Source organism: Macaca thibetana, chromosome 15 (assembly GCF_024542745.1).
Source record: "Macaca thibetana thibetana isolate TM-01 chromosome 15, ASM2454274v1, whole genome shotgun sequence".
Taxonomy (NCBI): Eukaryota; Metazoa; Chordata; class Mammalia; order Primates; family Cercopithecidae; genus Macaca; species Macaca thibetana.
Window position 1 is genome coordinate 6,172,993 of NC_065592.1, and position 18,822 is coordinate 6,191,814.

At 54.5% G+C, this 18,822-nt stretch overlaps 2 protein-coding genes across 7 annotated transcripts in view; one reads left to right on the plus strand and one right to left on the minus strand.

Moving 5' to 3' along the window:
- Positions 1-18,822, plus strand: part of MED27 (mediator complex subunit 27) — a 443,188-nt gene that overhangs the window by 100,649 nt on the left and 323,717 nt on the right. The gene's annotated exons all lie outside the window — the stretch shown is intronic.
- NTNG2 (netrin G2) overlaps positions 1-18,822 on the minus strand; it is an 83,618-nt gene that overhangs the window by 45,866 nt on the left and 18,930 nt on the right. For all 6 annotated transcript variants that reach the window (XM_050760017.1, XM_050760015.1, XM_050760014.1 and 3 more), the window contains one exon: positions 2,466-3,109. In XM_050760017.1, coding sequence (XP_050615974.1) covers positions 2,466-3,109 — 644 coding nt within the window. The remainder of the gene's footprint in view (positions 1-2,465; positions 3,110-18,822) is intronic.

The window sequence follows — 18,822 nt, forward strand, 5'->3', positions numbered from 1 at the left end:
GGCAGGGTTTGAACCCCAGGTCACCCTGCTGGGGTTGAAGTGGCACCACCAGACCCTGACCATCACAGGCCCATTCTGGACCCTACAGCTGGCCCAGACATGAGGGCCCCACATGAGCCGCCTTAGGAAATGTAAGGCAGGGTCCTTGAACAGTTGCCTGAAGATGAGGGTTTCCCTGAGCAGCCCAAGGTCAGAAGACAAGCCAGGAGCCTGCAGGGCCTGGGGAGCTGGTTCCCAGCCCTGAGCTGCTAAGCCCGGGGATTGGCGGGTGTCTAGTAACAACCAGACAATGGCATTCCAAGGGCAGAGGTCACAGAGATGCCCAGGGGCTGAAAGTCTGGACACCAGCTTCCACCACAGTGCCTGTATATGGGGTGTTTTCCAGAACATTCCTGATTTTGAGTATCCTGTCCCAATTGAGGCGGGTTAGAGATCACGGGTATCAGAACCACGGACCCCTGTCTGCACCTGCTTCACTCCCATCTGCCAGACTTGAAGCTGACTCCGGCTTCATGCACGACCTGCCTTTGCCTTTGGCCACCTGGAATCCACACACGCCGTCAAAGTGAAACAAAATGCAAACACAAGCTGGAAACAGCAGCACCACAGTGGCCTGTCCAGCCTCACCATGCAGGCGTCACCACAGCACATGGCTGGCAAACGGGCTTCCAGCCTTTCTCCCCAACCCATGATGTTTGTCCCGGGCTTGTATACACTTACAGCCAATGTGTGTTCAAGACGCAGAAATGATACACAAGGCGTATCATATATTTTACAAAAACAGGATTATGCTCTACATGCCATATGGCAAATCACTTTTTCCACTTGTCAGGAATTACAGATTTGGGTGGGCATTGAGAGCCTGCAGTGGAGAGATGCCCACAGTGAGTGATCATCCCAGCTGGGCTCCCCAGGTGCAGCCCCTGCCTGCACCTGCCTAAGCCAGGCTCCTGGCCCGGACTGCCCCAGCACCCTTGGGTCTCAACTCTCTCCTCCCTCAGCCCACCCCAGCCCTCTCACTCCATTATTTTGTCCAATTTTTTTTATTAAACACTTTTTTTTTTTTAGCACATATTATGTGCCAGGCACTGTTCTGAGTACTTCAACTTTAACTCATTTAACCCTCACCATAATCCAGCAAGAGAAGTATGTTTGTTACCATCCCCATTCTACAGATGGCCCAGGGAAGATGGCATTGCCCCCACAGATTGGCATATTATCTGCCAAAAGAATCAATGACTTAGGACAGCACAGAACCATGTATTCCTCCACAATCTAAACAGTTTTTGGGAGGTAAAGGCTGCTTTCTTCTCCTATGACAGTCTTTTGCCTTCCTCAAAGTTGCCTCAAAACACATTCCTCTCCAGAGCTGGCCGAGAAAGAGCTGACTCAGCAGGTCTGGGGTGTCCACACCCTGCACATTCCAAAGAAAGGTCTGACTCTGGCTTACTGCGAGGTGACCCCTAATCCATAAGCCCTTGGAGTGTCCTGTCTAGAAAGAGTGTCCGTGTTTGCCTGCGGGTCTTGGCACACATCAGAAAGCCTACGCTGATGAGATTTACTGGGGGGCCTTGGGCCATGTAGTATCAGCTCGACCTCTGCAGGGATTGACACCAAAGACCAGCCACATCATCAGCAATGCCTCTACCATCAGCTTCCAATAAAAACTCCACACTGAGGCTTTGGTACGCATCCCTGCCTGGCGATAGCTCACAAGCGTTGTCCCATGTCACTGCTGGGAGAATCAAGTGCTGCCTGCACAACCCCACTGGGAGGGCACAATGAGAAGCTTGCACCTGCTATCTCCTGGACCCAGACCTGGGCACCTTTTCCTGTTGCTGATTTTAATCTGTATCCTTCATTGTAATAAATCATAACTGTGAATATAGCAGCTTTGCTGAGTTCTGTGAGATTTTTTAGTGAATCGTGGAGCCTAAAGGTGGTCTCGGAAACCCTTGAATGTGAGTCAGTGGACATTCACTGAGTCAGTGGACAGCCTCAGAGCACTTCTCACAGTCAGCACCAGGAGTTAGCCCAGCCCTGCCCAGACAGACTCCACTCCTGCCCTCCACACCTCCAACACATGTACTTCCTTCCTCCAACACATGCACCTCCTTCGGTGGAAAAGCTCAGGCATTGGGTCTGTACAGTCCCGGCCATCCTAGACAGTCCCTATGATGTAATATCAGGTAATGTCCTGGGAACCAGGTAATGTCCCAGGTGCTAGGTAACCTCCTGGAAACCAAGTAACATCTCAAGAACCAGGTTATGTCCGAGGTACCAGGTAACATCCCAAGAACCAGGGGATGTATCACATACCAGGTAACCTCAAGGGAACCAGGTAACATCCCAAGAACCCGGTCATGTTTCACATACCAGGTAACATCCCAGGTATCCAAACACATCCCAGGTAACGGATAGCATCCCAGGTTGCAGGTGACATCCAGGGCTTCCCCCGGCCTTACCTGCCAATGACCTCGATGTTGGAGATGGCGTAGAAATACTTGTAGAGGTTCTCCCGCTGCACGTAGGTGCCGCCCAGCGCCGGGCGCAGCAACCGCATGCGCAGGTCAGTGAGGGTGAAGAACTCCTTGAGGCCCTTGGCGCTCTCCAGACGCGTGTAGAGGTTGTCCATGTTGCGCAGGTCGGGGCCGGCAAAGATGGCGAAGCGGTCCCGCACCTCGAAGCGCACGTGCTTCTCCTTCTTGGAGCCCGCCCAGCGCGAGTACTCCTCGGTGCAGAGCACGCGGTGGGCGCTGGAGGACGACATGTCCCGGGCCCGGCGGGCAGACATGCCGAAGGCCTCCATGCAGTCCTCGGCGTAGAACTGGTAGGGCTGCCACGTGCGCCCGTTGTCCAGGGACTTCTCCAGGACCATGACCGTGGGCCGGCCGTACTCGAAGGTCATCACCACGTCATCGGTCAGCTCCACGGTCTTGTTCCACGAAAGGGTGATGTTGGCTTCCAGCGGGCTGGGGTAGCGGCTCCACGTGATGCTCTGCCAGTAGGTGGCCAGGCCCTCCTCCTCCTTGTCGAACATGAGCCTAGGCGGGTGGGCCAGGTCCGGGTTGGAGGCGTCACACTCGTTGCTGCACAGGTAGGGATTCTCCTGCAGCGGGGAGAGGAGAAGGGAAGGGTGGGTGCTGGATGCTCCGGACGGCCTGGGAAGCCTCTGCCCAGCCTGGCCCCTGCTTGCAAGCCCAGACACCTGCTCTGTGGCTACAGGAACTGTGTTCCGGTGCCCAGACATAGCTGGGGGATTTGTGCCCATTTCCTCAATGCATGCAGAGGTGTGCCATCCTATGGCTTCCCAAGAAATGCACACTTGTTCCTGCTCTAAATACAGACAACCAAGGAGGCTGGGTGTTAGTCCCCTGCTCTGAAGCCTTCCATGGCTCCCCATTGCCTGGAATACACAGTCCTGACTCTGTAATATACTGACCCCAACCTGCCCTCCCACACCTGGTGACACTGTGCCTGGGCCTCTGCAGGACATCTGTCCTCCTGCCCCTGCCTGGTTGTACCTCTGAGTCTTTGCAGATGGCATTCTCTCTCCTTCACGTGCCCTTCCACTCTCTGTCTGCCTCAAAAGTTCCCATTCACGTTCTCGACTCTCTAAACATCGCCTTAGCTGAGTCACCTTCATGAGCCTTTTATTTTTTAATTTATTTATTATTTTTTTAAATTGAGATGGAGTCTTGCTTTGTTGCCCAGGATGGAGTGCAGTGGGGCGATCTTGGCAGGTTCCAGCAATTCTCCTGCCTCAACCTCCCAAGTAGCTGGGATTATAGGCATGCACCACCCTGGCCAGCTAATTTTTGCATTTTTAGTAGAGACAGGGTTTCGCCATGTTGGCCAGGCTGGTTTCGAACTCTGACCTCAGGTGATCCACCCGGCTTGCCCTCCCAAAGTGCTGGGATTACAGATGTGAGCCGCTGCGCCCGGCCCCTGAGCCTTTTTATCTGTACCCTTAGGATTGGTGAACACATTGAGGTGCTCAAAGAGGGACTGGAAGGTCTGGGTCCCTCCCCGATCCCTTACTCTGTGAGTCTCTTCTATCTGGCTGTTCCTGAATTTGATAAATAGGTGAACGTAGGGAAAATGCCTTTCTGAGTTCCGTGAGCTATTCTAGCAAACGATCAAACCTGAGGGAGGGGTTGTGGGAACCCCCAATTTGCAGCCAATTGGGCAGGTATGGGAGACAGGAACTTGCAAATGCCTCAGAGGTGGGGGCAGTGTGGTGCGACTGAGCCCTTCACCTAAGCGTTCTGACGCCAGCTCTGGGCAGTGTCAGAATTGAACAGAATCATCGGACACCCAGTTGCTGTCCAGAGAGCTAGAGAATAGGTTGTTGGTGTGGAAAACCCACGCATTTGGTGTGAGAAGTGTCATTGATGGAAACAGGCCAAAGAGACCTGAAAATGTCACTAACGTAGTGGTTCCCAGGGTCAGAGGGATGACTAGGCCGAACACAGGGCATTTTTAGGACAGTGAGGCTATGCCGTATAATACTGTAGTGGTGGATGCATGCCATTATGCATGAGTCAAAACCCGTAGACCCGGGCTGGACGCGGTGGCTCACACCTGGAATCCCAGCACTTTGGGAGGCCGAGGCGAGCAGATCACCCGAGGTCAGGAGTTCGAGACCAGCCTGACCAACATGGAGAAACCCCGTCTCTACCAAAAATACAAAAATATTACCCGGGCATGGTGGCACATGCCTGTAATCCCAGTTACTCGCGAGGCCGAGGCAGGAGAATCACTTGCACCCGGGAGGCAGAGGTTGCAGTGAGCCAAGATCGTGCCATTGCACTCCAGCCTGGGCAACAAGAGCAAGACTCCGTATCAAAAACAAACAAACAAACAAACAAAAAAACCCCATAGACCTGTACAACACAGTGAGTGAACTCTCAAGTAAACTATGGACTTTAGTTAATAATAATGTATCAACAATGGCTCATCAGACATGACTAATATGTTGGCTCATGCCTGGAATCCCAACACTCTGGGAGGCCGAGGCCGGAGGGTCACTTGAGCCCAGGAGTTTGAGACCAGCCCAGACAACGCAGAGAGACCCTGTCTCTACAAACAATAAAAAATAAACTGGGTGTGGAGTGGTGGCACATGCCTCTAGCCCCAGCAACTCAGGGGGCAGAACTGGGAGGATCACTGGAGGCCAGGAGTTCAAGATCAACCTGGACAACACAGCAAGACCCTGTAGCTACAAAAACAATGTAAAAATTAGCTGGGCATAGTGGTGCACACCTGTGGTCCTAGCTACTTGGGAGGCTGGGGCTGGAGGCTTGCTTGAGCCCAGGAGTTTGAGGCTGCAGTGAGCTATGTAGCACCACTGCACTGTAGCCTGGATGACAGAGAGAGACCCTGTCTCAAAAGAAACCCCCCAAAACCCCAAATATCCCCCAGTAATGCAAGATGTTGATAATAGGCGGGGAAAGATGGTGGGTGGGGGGTGCGGCATGGGGTTTTAGGTACTTTCTCTACTATCTGCTCAATTTTCTGTACATCTAAAACTGCTTTAAAATATTGTCTATTAATTAATTAAACAAACAAATAATCGAACACTGTCACTAACAGCCACACAGTGCTCCAGACCATTGTGGCCCTTTTTGATGAATATTTCAGGCATCTGGTTTGCTCAAAGACAAAATGGCTTGGATCTAAGTTAAAACTTCTCACTCTGAAATGAACTGTTTGGCCTTCTTGGGGGAAGTGGGGCCCATCACCCTCTGAGGGACTGAGCCACACCCCTGCGGCCCCCACCAGGCGCCACTGCAGCAGCCTCAGCCTGTGGGCTTCGATCCTCTAGGGTGGAGGACAGGTACCCTGGCTGCCTGGGGCTCCTCGGTGGCAGGGCTGACCCTCGGCTCATTGAGGCAGGTTCCACAAATCCCTCTTTGACCAAAATAGCTCTGTCCTCAGGCCCCCATGCAACCTCAGAGTGGCAGGAGCTCACCATAAAGTCCAGTACCTCCTTAAGCAGATGGGGAGACTGAGGCCAGGGCCAGGGCAGGACTGGCCCCAGCCTTCTGGAGAGCGGATGGCACCTCTGAGGAGGAGTCTGCTGTTACCATCAGAGATATCCACACCACTGGCAAGCCCACCGAGCCAGGACAGTAGAGGGACATAGCGGGGGCAGGTGGGGTGGTTCCCAGCTTCCTCACTCACTGGCCGGGTGACTCTGGGCAAGACGCTGCCCTGTCCTGTGCTGTTGCCTGGAATGGTGTGGGGCTGAGAGGCCGTGGGGATGGCCCAATGGCCTGAGTGGGTAGCAGGTGCTGGGCTGGAGGAGGTAGGCTTGACCTGTGAGGGAGCTGGCAGCCGGGAAGGGCGCTCTGAGCCTGGACGCAGAATGGGCTCTGTCTGTGCCACTCGGGAGGAGGAGTGGTGGGCAGGCGCTCCAAGAGCTTGCACCTGGGCTCTGGCACTGAGGTACATGCCCCTCTTCCCCCAGCCCAGCCATCACCCCCTTCCCGAAGTCCCAGAGCTTCTTCTGTTGCCCCTGGAGACTTCCTAGGGGCTGAATGGTGTTCGCCCAAGGTTTCTATGTTGAAGCCCTAACCCTAGTATCTGAGAATGGGACTATATTTGGAGATAGATTATCTTTCAAGAGGTGATTGAGGTTAAATGGGACCCTCAGGGTGGCCCTAGTCTAATCTGACTGGTGGCCTCAGAAGAAGTTTGGCTGCCCGATGAGACGCTAGGGCCCATGTGCACAGAGAAAAGGCTGTTGGAAGGCACAGTGAGACAGCGGCTGGCTCCAAGCCAGGGAGAGAGGCCTCTGCAGAAACCAAACCTGCCAACAACTTCATCTTGGACTTTCAGCCTCCAGAACAAGGGAAGACATTTTTGTTGTTTAAGCCACCTGGGTCTCATGTGGTACTTTGTTATGGTGGCTGGAGCTAAGACAAGCCTCATCCCAGGTGTGAGCAAAGAGGGAACAGGGAGGAATGGGAGGAATGGCTCAGAGGGGTAGAGATGAATCGGGAGTTTTTGATGATTTCCCCAGAGGCTCTCTCTGGGGTCTCCCCCGCCAGCCTGGTTTCTTAGTACACTGGCACCAAGTGACGTCACACTGCCTCACCTCCCCAGAAAGCTCTTATCAACCCAGCACTGAAGCTGTGCCATTTCCCAGGCCACATCGTCCTCTCCCACCTTGGAGCTTGTGCTCCTTTGGCCACTCTCCGTCCTCCTGGTTTTCAGAGCCCTCCCACATGTGCCTCCTCCAGGAGGCCCTCCTGACTTGAATCAATCTTTCTTTTTTTTTTTTTGAGACAGAGTCTCGCTGTGTCCCCCAGTCTGGAGTGCAGTGGCGCGATCTCGGCTCACTGCAAGCTTCGCCTCCTGGGTTCACGCCATTCTCCTGCCTCAGCCTCCTGAGTAGCTGGGACTACAGGCGCCCACTACTGCGCCCGGCTAATTTTTTGTATTTTTAGTAGAGACGGGGTTTCACTGTGGTCTCGATCTCCTGACCTTGTGATCCGCCCGCCTCGGCCTCCCAAAGTGCTGGGATTACAGGCGTGAGCCACCGCGCTTGGCCTTGAATCAATCTTTTAACCCAGTTCTCTCATCATCCATCGTAGAGTTGTTAATGTGCTTACTGGGGACGGTGTAGTGAGGCCTCCATATTGGGCCTGGACCTCAGTAACCATTCACTCAATTATACTTATTATTATTATCATATTAATTAGCTATTAATCAAATGACAGTGATATTGACATATCTCCTATTGAGTCTTGATAGTATTCCTGTCAACCCCAACTGCTGAGCCACCCACACTTCCACCTTTTCCCTGGTCTCTCTTTGTCTTCCTGCCTTACTTAGCCCTACCCTGCCCAGGCCCCTGATGGGTTCTATGGGGTGGAGGTGTTGAGGTGGGGACAGGGTATCCCTCAAAGCCCCCAGTTGCGCCTGGCCTGTCACTGGGAAGACTGACACAGCTGGTTCTGGCTGGAGATGGGGGCTCCAAGCTGGCTGTTCCAACCTACAGGGCCCTCTGGCCCCCACCCCGGCCCGGGAAGCAGATGGTCAGAAACTAATGAATCAGCCTGTGTGTTTACAGGCCCCTCGCCTGCTGCGGAGCGGGCTTAGTCAACAGCAAGTACAATAAATAAATCCCGAGCCGCGGCCAGCACAATTCTCTCTCTCCCTCTTTCTCTTTGTGTCTCTCCCCTTTTCCCTCTCTGATTTCTCTCCCCAAGATCTCAGAATTCCACTGAGCTGGTCAGGAGTGTGCAGCATCCCAGCAAAGGCACTGTTGGCGCTGACCTGACCTTCCTTTTCCTCTGCAAACACAATATTGCTTCCTCTTACTTTCCTTCTGTTCTTTTTGTTTTGTTTTGTTTTTTGAGACAGAATCTTGCTCTGTGGCCCAGGCTGGAATGCAGAGGTGCAATCTCAGCTCACTGCAACCTCCGCTTCCTGGGTTCAAGCGATACTCCTGTTTCAGCCTCCCAGGTGCTGGGACTACAGGTGTGCACCACCACGCCCCGCTAATTTTTGTATTTTCAGTAGAGACAGGGGTTTCACTATGTTGGCCAGGCTGGTCTCGAACTCCTGACCTCAGGTGATCCGCCTGCCTCGGCCTCCCAAAGTGCTGGGATTACGGGTGTGAGCCACTGCGCTTGGACCTTCTATTCTTCACTGGGGGAATTCTGAGGACCCACCGGGGTATTAGAAGCCCAGTTTACCCCAGTCCCCCCTACCCCAGTCCCCAGTTAGCATCTGAGAGCTGATAATGTCGTGGGGGTAGGGCTGAGACTGGGAGTGTCTCCTCTGAGCAGGGGTGAAGGTTTGCCAGCCTCCTCCGGGTCTGTGCGTTTCCACCCATCTCCAGGACAGCAGATCAACTAATCACAAAAACAGCAGTCAGAACAAAGTGGCCTAATACAGGGAAAGACTGTTAGGCACACCTCTAGCCTTTCAGGATGGCTCCAAAGCCGCCTTTTGATAGTATCAAAGTAGTAGCTACTTCTTTAAATATTTCATGAAAATTAAAACAACAACAAAAACCATACCCCTGATTTTTAAAAACAGCCTTGGGATTTTCTCTAGAAAGATGCAGTAACATACCCCTTTTCCATACAGTTTTGGGCCCTGGGGTCTGAAAGCCCCGAGTTCCCTCTCAGCTCTCTCCTTTGAGGCTGTGTGACCTTGACGAAGTCACTTGACTTCTCTGAGTCTCTGTTTTCTCACTGAATGTCCTGTGAGATGGTCTGTGTCTCACACTGTCTAGAATCCCTAGGAAATGTCTCCACACGGGAGCGATTAGTTTGAAACAGCAGCTTTGTATTCACTCAGGGACGCTGCACTCCCAGCAACCTTCCACAGGAGGAAGAGGTGAGGCTGAGACCACCAGGCTTGTGCACCAGAAACCCGGGAACTTCATGGCATGGACCGTCCCAGGAACTGCTGACTCAGAAGAGTGTGATGATCATAACATTCGCTGAGTGCCAGCCCTGTGCCCGGGCTGGGTTGGGCACTTCACAGCCGCTCCTCCCTGCACCCTCTCAGCAACCCCCAGGGAGGCAGGTGCTACAGTCAGCTCCATGTCTCAAATAAGACACTAAGTACCCATGGCCGCATATCACTTACCCATCCCCTGGATTCCATGGGACCCAACCTCGAGGAATCTTGGGGAAACCAAGCCCGTCATGTGTACAGCTCTCCTATCTCTCTGGACACACACAGGCAAGTCACCGGAAAAGTCAGGCAGTGTGGCTAGAAGTCAAAGGAGGGTGGGCAGAGCGAAGGGAAGGCAGTCAGCCAGGCCCACAGCACCAGAGAACTGGGTGACGGGGAGCCTCCTACGCAGACACCAAGCCTGAGCTCCTGGCATGAAATATTCTATGGAGAAACCATTTCATGCCATGCTTTTCAAGCCTCGTGATGGGAGCTTAAGTGCTTTTCTTTTTATGTTATTTTCTCTGCAAAGGGTACAGTCAAAGTCAGAGGCCAGGTTGTAAACATCATAGGCAAGCTGCAGGCAAAAAACATAATTGAATGGGAAAGTGAACCGTTAGCAAGAACGGAGGTAAATGTGGCCGTGGGAAGCCCAGCCATTTGAACCTCCGGGCCCCGGACTAAGGAGCCCATGGAGGGGCGGTCACTGGAATGGTCACCAAGTCTCACGAAGAACAGACAACGTCATGCAGCTGGCCTTGCACCCAAGCCTGCGCTGGGATGAAATCTCACAGCTGGGATGAAATTGCCAGGGTGTCTCAGGCAGGGCTCTGCGGTTTGTGGTGGGATGCACTGGCTCACTCCCTTAACCGTGCACGAGTTCCACAGGCTTGGATGAGTCCCCCAGTTTCCTTAAGCCCGATGAGGCCTGGGACACGCTACCCTAAAACCTTCTTAAAATATTTTAGGCTGGGCGCAGTGGCTCATGCCTGTAATCCCAGCACTTTGGGAGGCCGAGGCGGGCTGACTACCTGAGGTCAGGAGTTTGAGAATAGCCTGGCCAATATGGTGAAACCCTGTCTCTACTAAAAATTAAAAAAATAAATAAAAACTTAGTTGGGCATAGTGTTTCGTGCCTGTAGTCCCAGCTACTCAGGAGGTTGAGGCATGAGAATTGCTTGAACCTGGGAGGCAGAGGTTGCAGTGAGCTGAGCTCGCGCCACTGCACTCCAGCCTGGGTGACAGAGTGAGACTCCAGCTCAAAAAAAATTTTTATTTTTATTTTTTTAAGCTGAAGGGATTGAAGAAAACCACAGAAGCAGAAGATCACTCTTTGACCTTCCCTGCCCTTCTTCCCTGAAGCAGGACATGAGGCTCATTTGAGAGGTGCCCTCCCAATGCCCGGAGGACAGAACATTCTCATTTCCAAAGATGCCAGGTCACAGAGAGGGACCTGGACACACAGGCCTTGCAAAGTTCCCACCAGTTTATCACCAGGAGATGATACTTTTTTAAAGCCAATCATAGTTCTCCATGACTATTTCTCCCTTAAACCTAGCATAAAAAATAGATGTTCACCAATGTTTTTGGGTCTTCATTCCTTATGAAAGCTCCCATGAGGCCAGGCGACACAGGGAGATGCCATCTCTACAGAAAAAAAAACCTCAAAGAACAAAAAATAAAACTAGCCGGCCATGGTGGCACACACCCGTGGTCCCAGCTACTTGGGTGGCTGAGATAGGAGGATCCCTTAGGCCCAGGAGGTCAAGGCTGTAGTGAGCCATAACTGTGCCAGAAAAAGAAAGAAAGAAAGAGAAAAAGAAAGAAAGAAAGAAAGCCTTTTTCACATAAAACTTATATTAAATCCACTCATATGCTTTGGTCGTGTTAATCTGTCTTTTACGAGGGGGCCTCAGCCACTAACATAGGATGGATGAGGAAGAGATCTTTCTCCCGAGAACCTCGGCTTCTCAGTTGGAGGGGAAGCTTCATGCAGGTGGTGACCACATCGGATCCTGTCCCCACTCCAGCCCCAGCCCCCAGCCCCCCTCAGGGACTCGGGAAATCTTCATAGAAAGAATGAACGCCCAATGAGGTTGCTAGCACTGGCTTCACAGGGTTGTTGTAGGAATAACGCCAGGTGAACCATGGCAAGTGCCTCGGTGGCGCTGGCTCACGGGTGACAGACACTGGGAGAACATTCATGGCCACTGTCTGGCCTGGTGCTTCAGCACACAGCAGGCTCTGCCGTTAGGGAGCATGTCTTCCACCTCGGCCCTGTGCTGGGTGTCCCATGTGTGTCAACCCCACCTCCCATTCTCCCAGGGATCCTGGAGAGTGCGATCCTTAGGAAACCGAGACTCGGAGAGGCTGAGCAATGTCCCAGGGTCATGCGGCTCGGCAGGAGCCAAGGTGAGACAAGAAGCCAGGGGATGGCCCGCTGAGCTGGGCTCTGCGACAAATTGGGAAATAGTGCCCTTCACCCAAAGGAAAAGGATGCCGCTGCCTGGGCCGCACTGTGTTCCCGCTGACTCGGGTTCCATGGAGAGGCAGGCGGCACAGCTCTTGACACCAAGGTGCATGGGCAGGCCTGGGGAACCGTTTAGCAGCTGACAGATTGTTTTTGAACCTGTCTGCTGATTTGCCAGCGGAACCCTTCTCATCCTCAGCCCTTCAGCCTCACCAGGACGGGAGGCTGCTGCTGCATCCAAGGTGGGAGGCCGGAGGCTGCCCAGGAGAGGCCCTGGGTGTGGGTGCCCAGGTAGAGGGCCAGGACTCGAGCACGGGGGAAGCAACGGTGGGAGAAGGCGAGGAAAGGCAGCCGAGCTAGCCCCACCCTCCTCCTTGGACGTGGCCTCTGCCATTTCAGGGGAAACCCTATGGCTTGGGCAGGTGCATAAATCAATAGGTGCCCTGACCCGTGGGGCCATGGAATGAGGACTCAGGGGACTGCCCCTAACACCATGTGTGACCTTGGTCGGGGCCTTGCCCTATCTGTGCCTTGGTTTCCCCATTCACGAAACAACCGGGCAGGAGTGCGTTGTCCGCCTCTGACCCTAACATCCTAAAGTCTCAAGTTCTGCAAGTTCCTCAGGCCCCTCGTGCTGCTGAGGAGGAAGGGCACAGAGACACATCCTCCTCCCCTGACTCTAGGGAGAAAGCCGGGGTGCTGGGGGAATTCTCCTTAACAGATTACTTCCTATTTATTGGTAAGAAAAGTTGCAGAGGGGATAAATTATTAACAAAGCGGAAACGGAGATTCTGTTCAGAGCTGATTCTAATTCTAGCGGCCCTGATGGTCTCTAACTCTCTGAGCTCTCCCTCCCTGCCTCCCTCTCTCTTTCTGTCTCTCTGTCTCTCTCTGTCTCTCTCGCTCTGTGTGTGTGTGTGTGTGTGTGTGTGTGTGTCTTATTCTCCTTCTATGGTTTCATTGATCGCTGTCCCTCTTGCTCTCTGTGCCGCTAACTCCTTCCCCAGCGTGCAGGCTTCTCTCTCCTTCCCTTTCCGGATTCTCTTCATGCACAGGCCCTGGACGACAGACAGCAAGGTCACCCTCCCTGCTCGTGAATCAGCGTAAACCGACCTGGCATTTCAGGCCTGGAGCTGCAGCCGGCCAAGGTGGCTTTTCTGTTTTGTTTTCTGGTTGGAGCAATTTTCCTCCCAGCTCCAAGCAATTACTAAGGCAGGGGCAGGCAAGCGAGCCTCCGCCTCCAAGCCTCTGCGCGCTGCTTCCCCAGGGACTCGTTTATCCCAGCAATGAGCCTCCAGAAGCCACGGCGACCGCCCCTGCCCCTCCCCCAGGCGGGCCACAGTGGGCGTCGCCTGGGCACAGGTCCACCTTGAACCCAGAGTCTCTGGCCACCTCTCGAACTCCCTTGGCCCCAGCAGAACGCCAGAAAATGCATCTCAGTTCTTTGGTTGCCCAGAGCAGCTCTCCCCGCCACCCCTCAGGCTGCATTATTTGGGAGGAAAGGGAGCACTTTAGGCCTTTCAACCCTGCCCACAGTGTTCCTCCTTCTAGAACCTTCTGTGAGTGTGAACTCTGGGAGAGCAGGGGCCTTGCCCGCCTTTGCGCCACACTCCCGACAGCTGTTTGCACACAGCGGTGTTTGACAAACATTTTCTAACTGAGCAAGGACCCTCTGCAGTGGCTCCAGGCAGTTCCACCCAGGTAGGACGCTGCCTGGGGGAGAGGCGGTGGGCACCCGTGGGCCTCATGCTGCTTTGGAGATGCTGTTCTAGCAGAATGACTGCTTAGTATTCTTATCCCAATTCGGGTTGTCCCCACAGAACACCCTGAAATCCTTTCGGAGGACCTGAGGGCATTGGGCTGCCCTGACAGACGAGCTGCCCGGGAGAGGGTCCACGGGGAAGCCAGGGTCAGAGAGCAAGGATGAAATGCCAGGCCTGGCGAGGGCACCCACTGCTCACCAGGACCGCAGACCCCTGAATGACTGATCTCCGTCAGCTGAACCGCCAAAGTGTGGTGGGCGGAGAGGCATTGCCATGGCTCTGGCTAGACAAGGGTTAATCTCTCCAGGAACTTAAAACTGTATTATTGTGTTTTTAAAGGACACATTCTGCTTTGCCCTGGGCATATGTGGATTCTTCCCACAGCCAGATTTCCAGGAATGTTTGGGGTGGGAAATGCTATCCCAGCTGAAGAGTGCCCGTGCATCCCTGGGGCCCCCCACAGGCGACTGACAAGATGGACCAGACACATGGGCACCTGTCTCAGACAGGGCAAGGCTCCCCTTCTTTTGCATACCTCCAGCGACAGGGGTTTCATTACCACAGAAGGCAGATAGGTCAAACCCCACTGCTCCCTCCTTTGAGTGTGGGGCTATAATATGGCGGGTGCTTTGCATCTTTTCTTTGTCCCAGGTTCCCTATTTTCCTCTGGCTATGCTGCAAACATTTTCTAATTGATTAGAAAAAGGAGAGAGGGAGGCTGGGTGAGGCTAAGCCCTCCTCCTCCCCCACACCAGGAACTCAGTGATCCTCAAACACTTCCCTACCAGGGCCAGCGGGAGTGCTCAGCTGCTGCTGCTCCTCCTCCTTTCCCTCCTCTTCCTCCTCCCATTCCTCCTCCTCCCCCTCCTCCTCCTCCTCCCTGCACACACAGGGGCGGCTCAATCTGGTGCCTCCCTTCCTGCCCACTCCCTACTCAAGGCTTCACTGGCCACCCAAACAGCTCAACACTTTCATACTTTTTTAAAAAGTAAATAAAAGAAAAGGAGAGAGGGAAGGATGAAAGAAAGGGAGAGAAGAAAAGGGAAAGAAAGAGAAGGGGGCGGGTGGGGGAAGGGCACCGAGAGGAAGAGGGCTACATCCGGAGAAGCCCAGGAAAGTGCATTATTGATTCAGGACTTAGAAAATGCTTAGAGAGTAGGAACAGCGCCCTGCTCTTTAAAAGCTTGTGCAAAGCATAAGCTAGACCCAGGCAGCCTTCCCAAAGAGGGCCTACTCTGCCACCATGAATATTTCATCACGGAGGGAGGAAAAAAGTGGCTATGAGGATTTCAGTGCCAGGGTGGGGTGAGGGGCAGGTCCCCCTGGCTGGGGTGCTTGGTAGCTGCCTCTCCTCGGATCCCCTCCCCGGATCCTGGGGGCCTTTTAGGGGGCCCCTCTCCTCTTCTCTGAGAGCTGCGCTGGGCTTTCTTGCTGGTCAACAGGGCCTCAGTCAGGTTCCAACAGAGGCCCAGGCCAGGGAAGGGGGTTGCGGGGAAGCATCAACTGAAAGAGGTTTCCAGATGGGCTGAGAGTGAAGCCTGGTCCCCAGCAGTGGTTTCTCCTAAAGGCTCACTCTGCTCTCCCCTGCCCTGCCTTGGTTGGGGCCTGCACCAACCCCTCCAGCCTCCCCACCCCCAGCCCATTCTCAACCTGCAGCCAGCCGCCCTTCCCTTCCTAAACATCCACGTGTCTCCAGCTCCTCCTCAGAGCCCCAGCGCCTTCCCCTTCTTAAGTCCAAACCCTGGGCCTGGCTGTGCCACCAGCCCTGCCTCTCTCTCGCGTCTTTCCAGCCTTGTTTTCTTTGAGACAGAGTTTTGCTCTTGATGTCCAGGCTGGAGTGCGCTGGTATGATCTTGGCTGACTGCGACCTCCGCCTCCCGGGTTCAAGCGATTCTCCTGCCTCAGCCTCCCAAGTAGCTGGGATTTACCAGAGGTGCCTCCACGCCTGGCTAATTTCATATTTTTAGTAGAGACTGGGTTTCACCATGTTGGCCAGGCTGGTCTCAAACTCCTGACCTCAGGTGATCCACCCGCCTCGGCTTCCCAAAGTGCTGGGATTACAGGTGTGAGCCACCATGTCCGGCTTCTGGCCTCGTTTTCTACCGGCCAGTCTCTCCCGCCTTTTGGACGCCCCCTCCACCCCACTGAGCTTTCAGGTTGAGTCACCTTCTGTCTGCAGCTCTCCCTCCAGCCTTTTACAGGTGTCTGCTTAAATTTATCTTCCTCAGGAAAAACACCCCTGGCCGCTGTCCCCCAGTCCCAGGGGAGCACTGGGTCACAGTTTTCCCCGGTGGCTTCTTCGGTTAATGACGGATGTGTCCCCTCCCCACTGTGAACTCCAGGAAGGCAGGGGCAGAGCCTGACACAGTGGAGTGACTCCCCCTCCTCAGCCCCTTCCCTTGCCGGGTGTTCCATACTCAGAACGAGGGTTCAGGAGCAGACACAGCACCCGACGGACGGGGTCTGCCCATGAGAACAGCCAGAAGCTGCAACCTCCGAGGGTTTCTTCCTGCTGGTCTCTGAGGAGTCAAGAGGCGGCGGGGCCAAGGAAGGAGTAAAGCCACTGGGTCTGCCCACACCTGGGGACACGTGGACAGGTACACCCCTTTGTGGATGAAACCCTGGCTGGCGGTGGGGGGCGGGTGTGAGTAGTGAGGCTGGGCTGGTAAGTTTCATTTATTTATTCATTCACTTATTCATCAACTATTTGTGAACATCCTTCCTGCACCAAGTAGCCCCAGAGAAGCAGCGCTTAGATTTGGCCACCCATGAAAACAATGACAATACTTGGGGACGGGAGGGGTGTGGCAACATTCCTGGGCCCTGAGGTCAGAAATTCTACTCCAACTTGAAAGCTAACAAACAAACCAACAAACTAAACAATCAAGTAATTAACCAACCAACTAACCAAAACCCTCAGCAGGTGACTCAGATGTGCGGCCAGGTTTGAGAGGCTGGTTCAGGTGGCTCAGGGAAGGGCACCCACACGATGGCACTGTTCCTGTTATTTTACCTACAGGTGGGGGAGCCAAGGCCCCCCGAGCCAGGCGCTTGCTCAAGGTCACACTTGGGGTGACTCGGGCACTTTGCTCGCTTACGGGAACTAGTCTGGGAGGATGGTGCTCTAGGTGGACTGAGCAAAGGGCCAGGCCAGACGCACAAAATGCTGCAGGGAGCGATGGGTTAACACATGCACACCGCTGAGCCAGGAGCTTGGTGGGGAGCACAGGAGAGAAGGCCAAAGGGAGGCCAGGAGCCAGATGGGCAGCTTGACATTAAGCAGCGCCAGGGAGAGCCCTAATGCCGGCCAGCCCCCCTCCTTCTCCTTCCAGGAAGACAGGTGAAGAGCCTGGGAACAAAGTGTGAGGGCTCAGGTGGCCCTCTCCCAAGACTGGAGAGCCGGCACCCCTCGGCACCCAGGAAGCCAGAAGGAGGACGGAGAACCTGCAGCTCAGATGTGAGAGAGGCTCTGAGAGGGCTGAGGCAGGCCATGGAATTCTCTTTCTCCTGGTCTTTCAGTTTTTTTTTTTTTTTTTTTTTTTTTTTTTGAGACGGAGTCTCGCTCTGTCGCCCAGGCTGGAGTGCAGTGGCACGATCTCGGCTCACTGCAAGCTCCGCTTCTCGGGTTCATGCCATTCTCCGGCCTCAGCCTCCTGAGTAGCTGGGACTACAGGCACCCGCCACTGTGCCCGGCTAATTTTTTGTATTTTTAATGAGACGGGGTTTCACTGTGGTCTCGATCTCCTGACCTTATGATCCGCCCGCCTCGGCCTCCCAAAGTGCTGGGATTACAGGCGTGAGCCACCGCGCCCGGCTGGTCTTTCAGTTTTAAGACAACAAGCTGCTTCGGGCTGGAAGGGCTCCAGGGCAGGCCTGGGAGAGGTTTCAATCGGTGCTTCTCAAACTTGGCTGTGCACTGGGACCACCTGGGGAGGTTTAATGCCTCCTCCTGCTGGGCTGCCCAGAGAGGCTGCTGAAGCTGGTCTGGGGGGCAGCTGAGGCAGCGGGGGGAATGGAAAGCTCCCAGGCAAGTCCAGTGTGCACCCCGACTGAGAGCCATCCAAGTGGCTCGGAGGGCAGCCCGGTCCCTGCCTGCTCCGCCCCTGGTGGGGTCATAGCTGCCCGCCGGACTTGAGGCCTTTGAGAAGACTGCCCCAAGTGTCGGGAGATGGAAAAGAGCCACAAAACCCTGACACCTCCTTTTCTTGCTGGAAGACAGCTCATACCCAAAGCTGCAGTTCTCAGCTGATGCCTGAGCCCCTTGGGGGAAGGTCCCGGGCATCACGGCTAGTCAGGACAGATGGGGTGCAGTGTCCACCCGAGGTTGTGGCTGCTGCCTCGAGGACCCCCTGGGTGGGACAGTTTTCCATTTTGGAGCGGGCAGAGGCAGCAAGGAAGGCCACCCAGCCCCCACCCGCTTGGGCCTCCTCTTTCCTGTGCCCCTCCTCTAGGCTGAGAGGCGGCCAACCCAGTGCAGGGGCAGGTAACTGGGCAGGAGGGTAGGGCTGCCTCGTGCCAAGCAGACAGGCCTGGAGCCCTCCCTTGGCAGACACCGCACTCCTCCGCCCCCTGCACCCTCCACCCTCTATTTTTAGGCCCATTATTGTCCATTGTTAGGTGCAGTTTTTTTCCCCACTCCTTCCCCAGAAAAACAGATCGGGTTCCTCCAGGCAAAACCATCTCGCCTTCCCCGGAGCTGGTGCGTGGGAGCACGCTTGCTGCCAAATAGACATGAAATAAGTGAATTATCAAGTAACTGGATTAGCAGACTCCATCGTGTCTCAAAGGGCAGGGGGTGGGGAACGCCACCGTCACTCCTCCGGGCCCTCCCTCCTCCAGACCGCCGGGGTGTGCTGGGGGAGGAGAGGCTGACAGGGACAGTATGCTCACCAGCACACATGGCCGCATGCACGCACACACACACAGATGACAGCCGCCTCCGTCTATCAGGCGCTTTCTGAGATCCAGAGAGACCCGTGTCAGCTGAGCAGCCTGTTTAGGAACCTGGACGCCGGGCCAGGCGGCCCAGGCTGGAGGTGCCAGGCTCTTCTACTTTGAAGCTGTGTGGCCTTGGGCAAGTGGCTTAACTTCTCTGAACCTGAGATTCCTCATATTCAAAACGGGTCTAAATACAAGCTCTACCTTAAGTCTTCTGTGAGGGTTCAATGA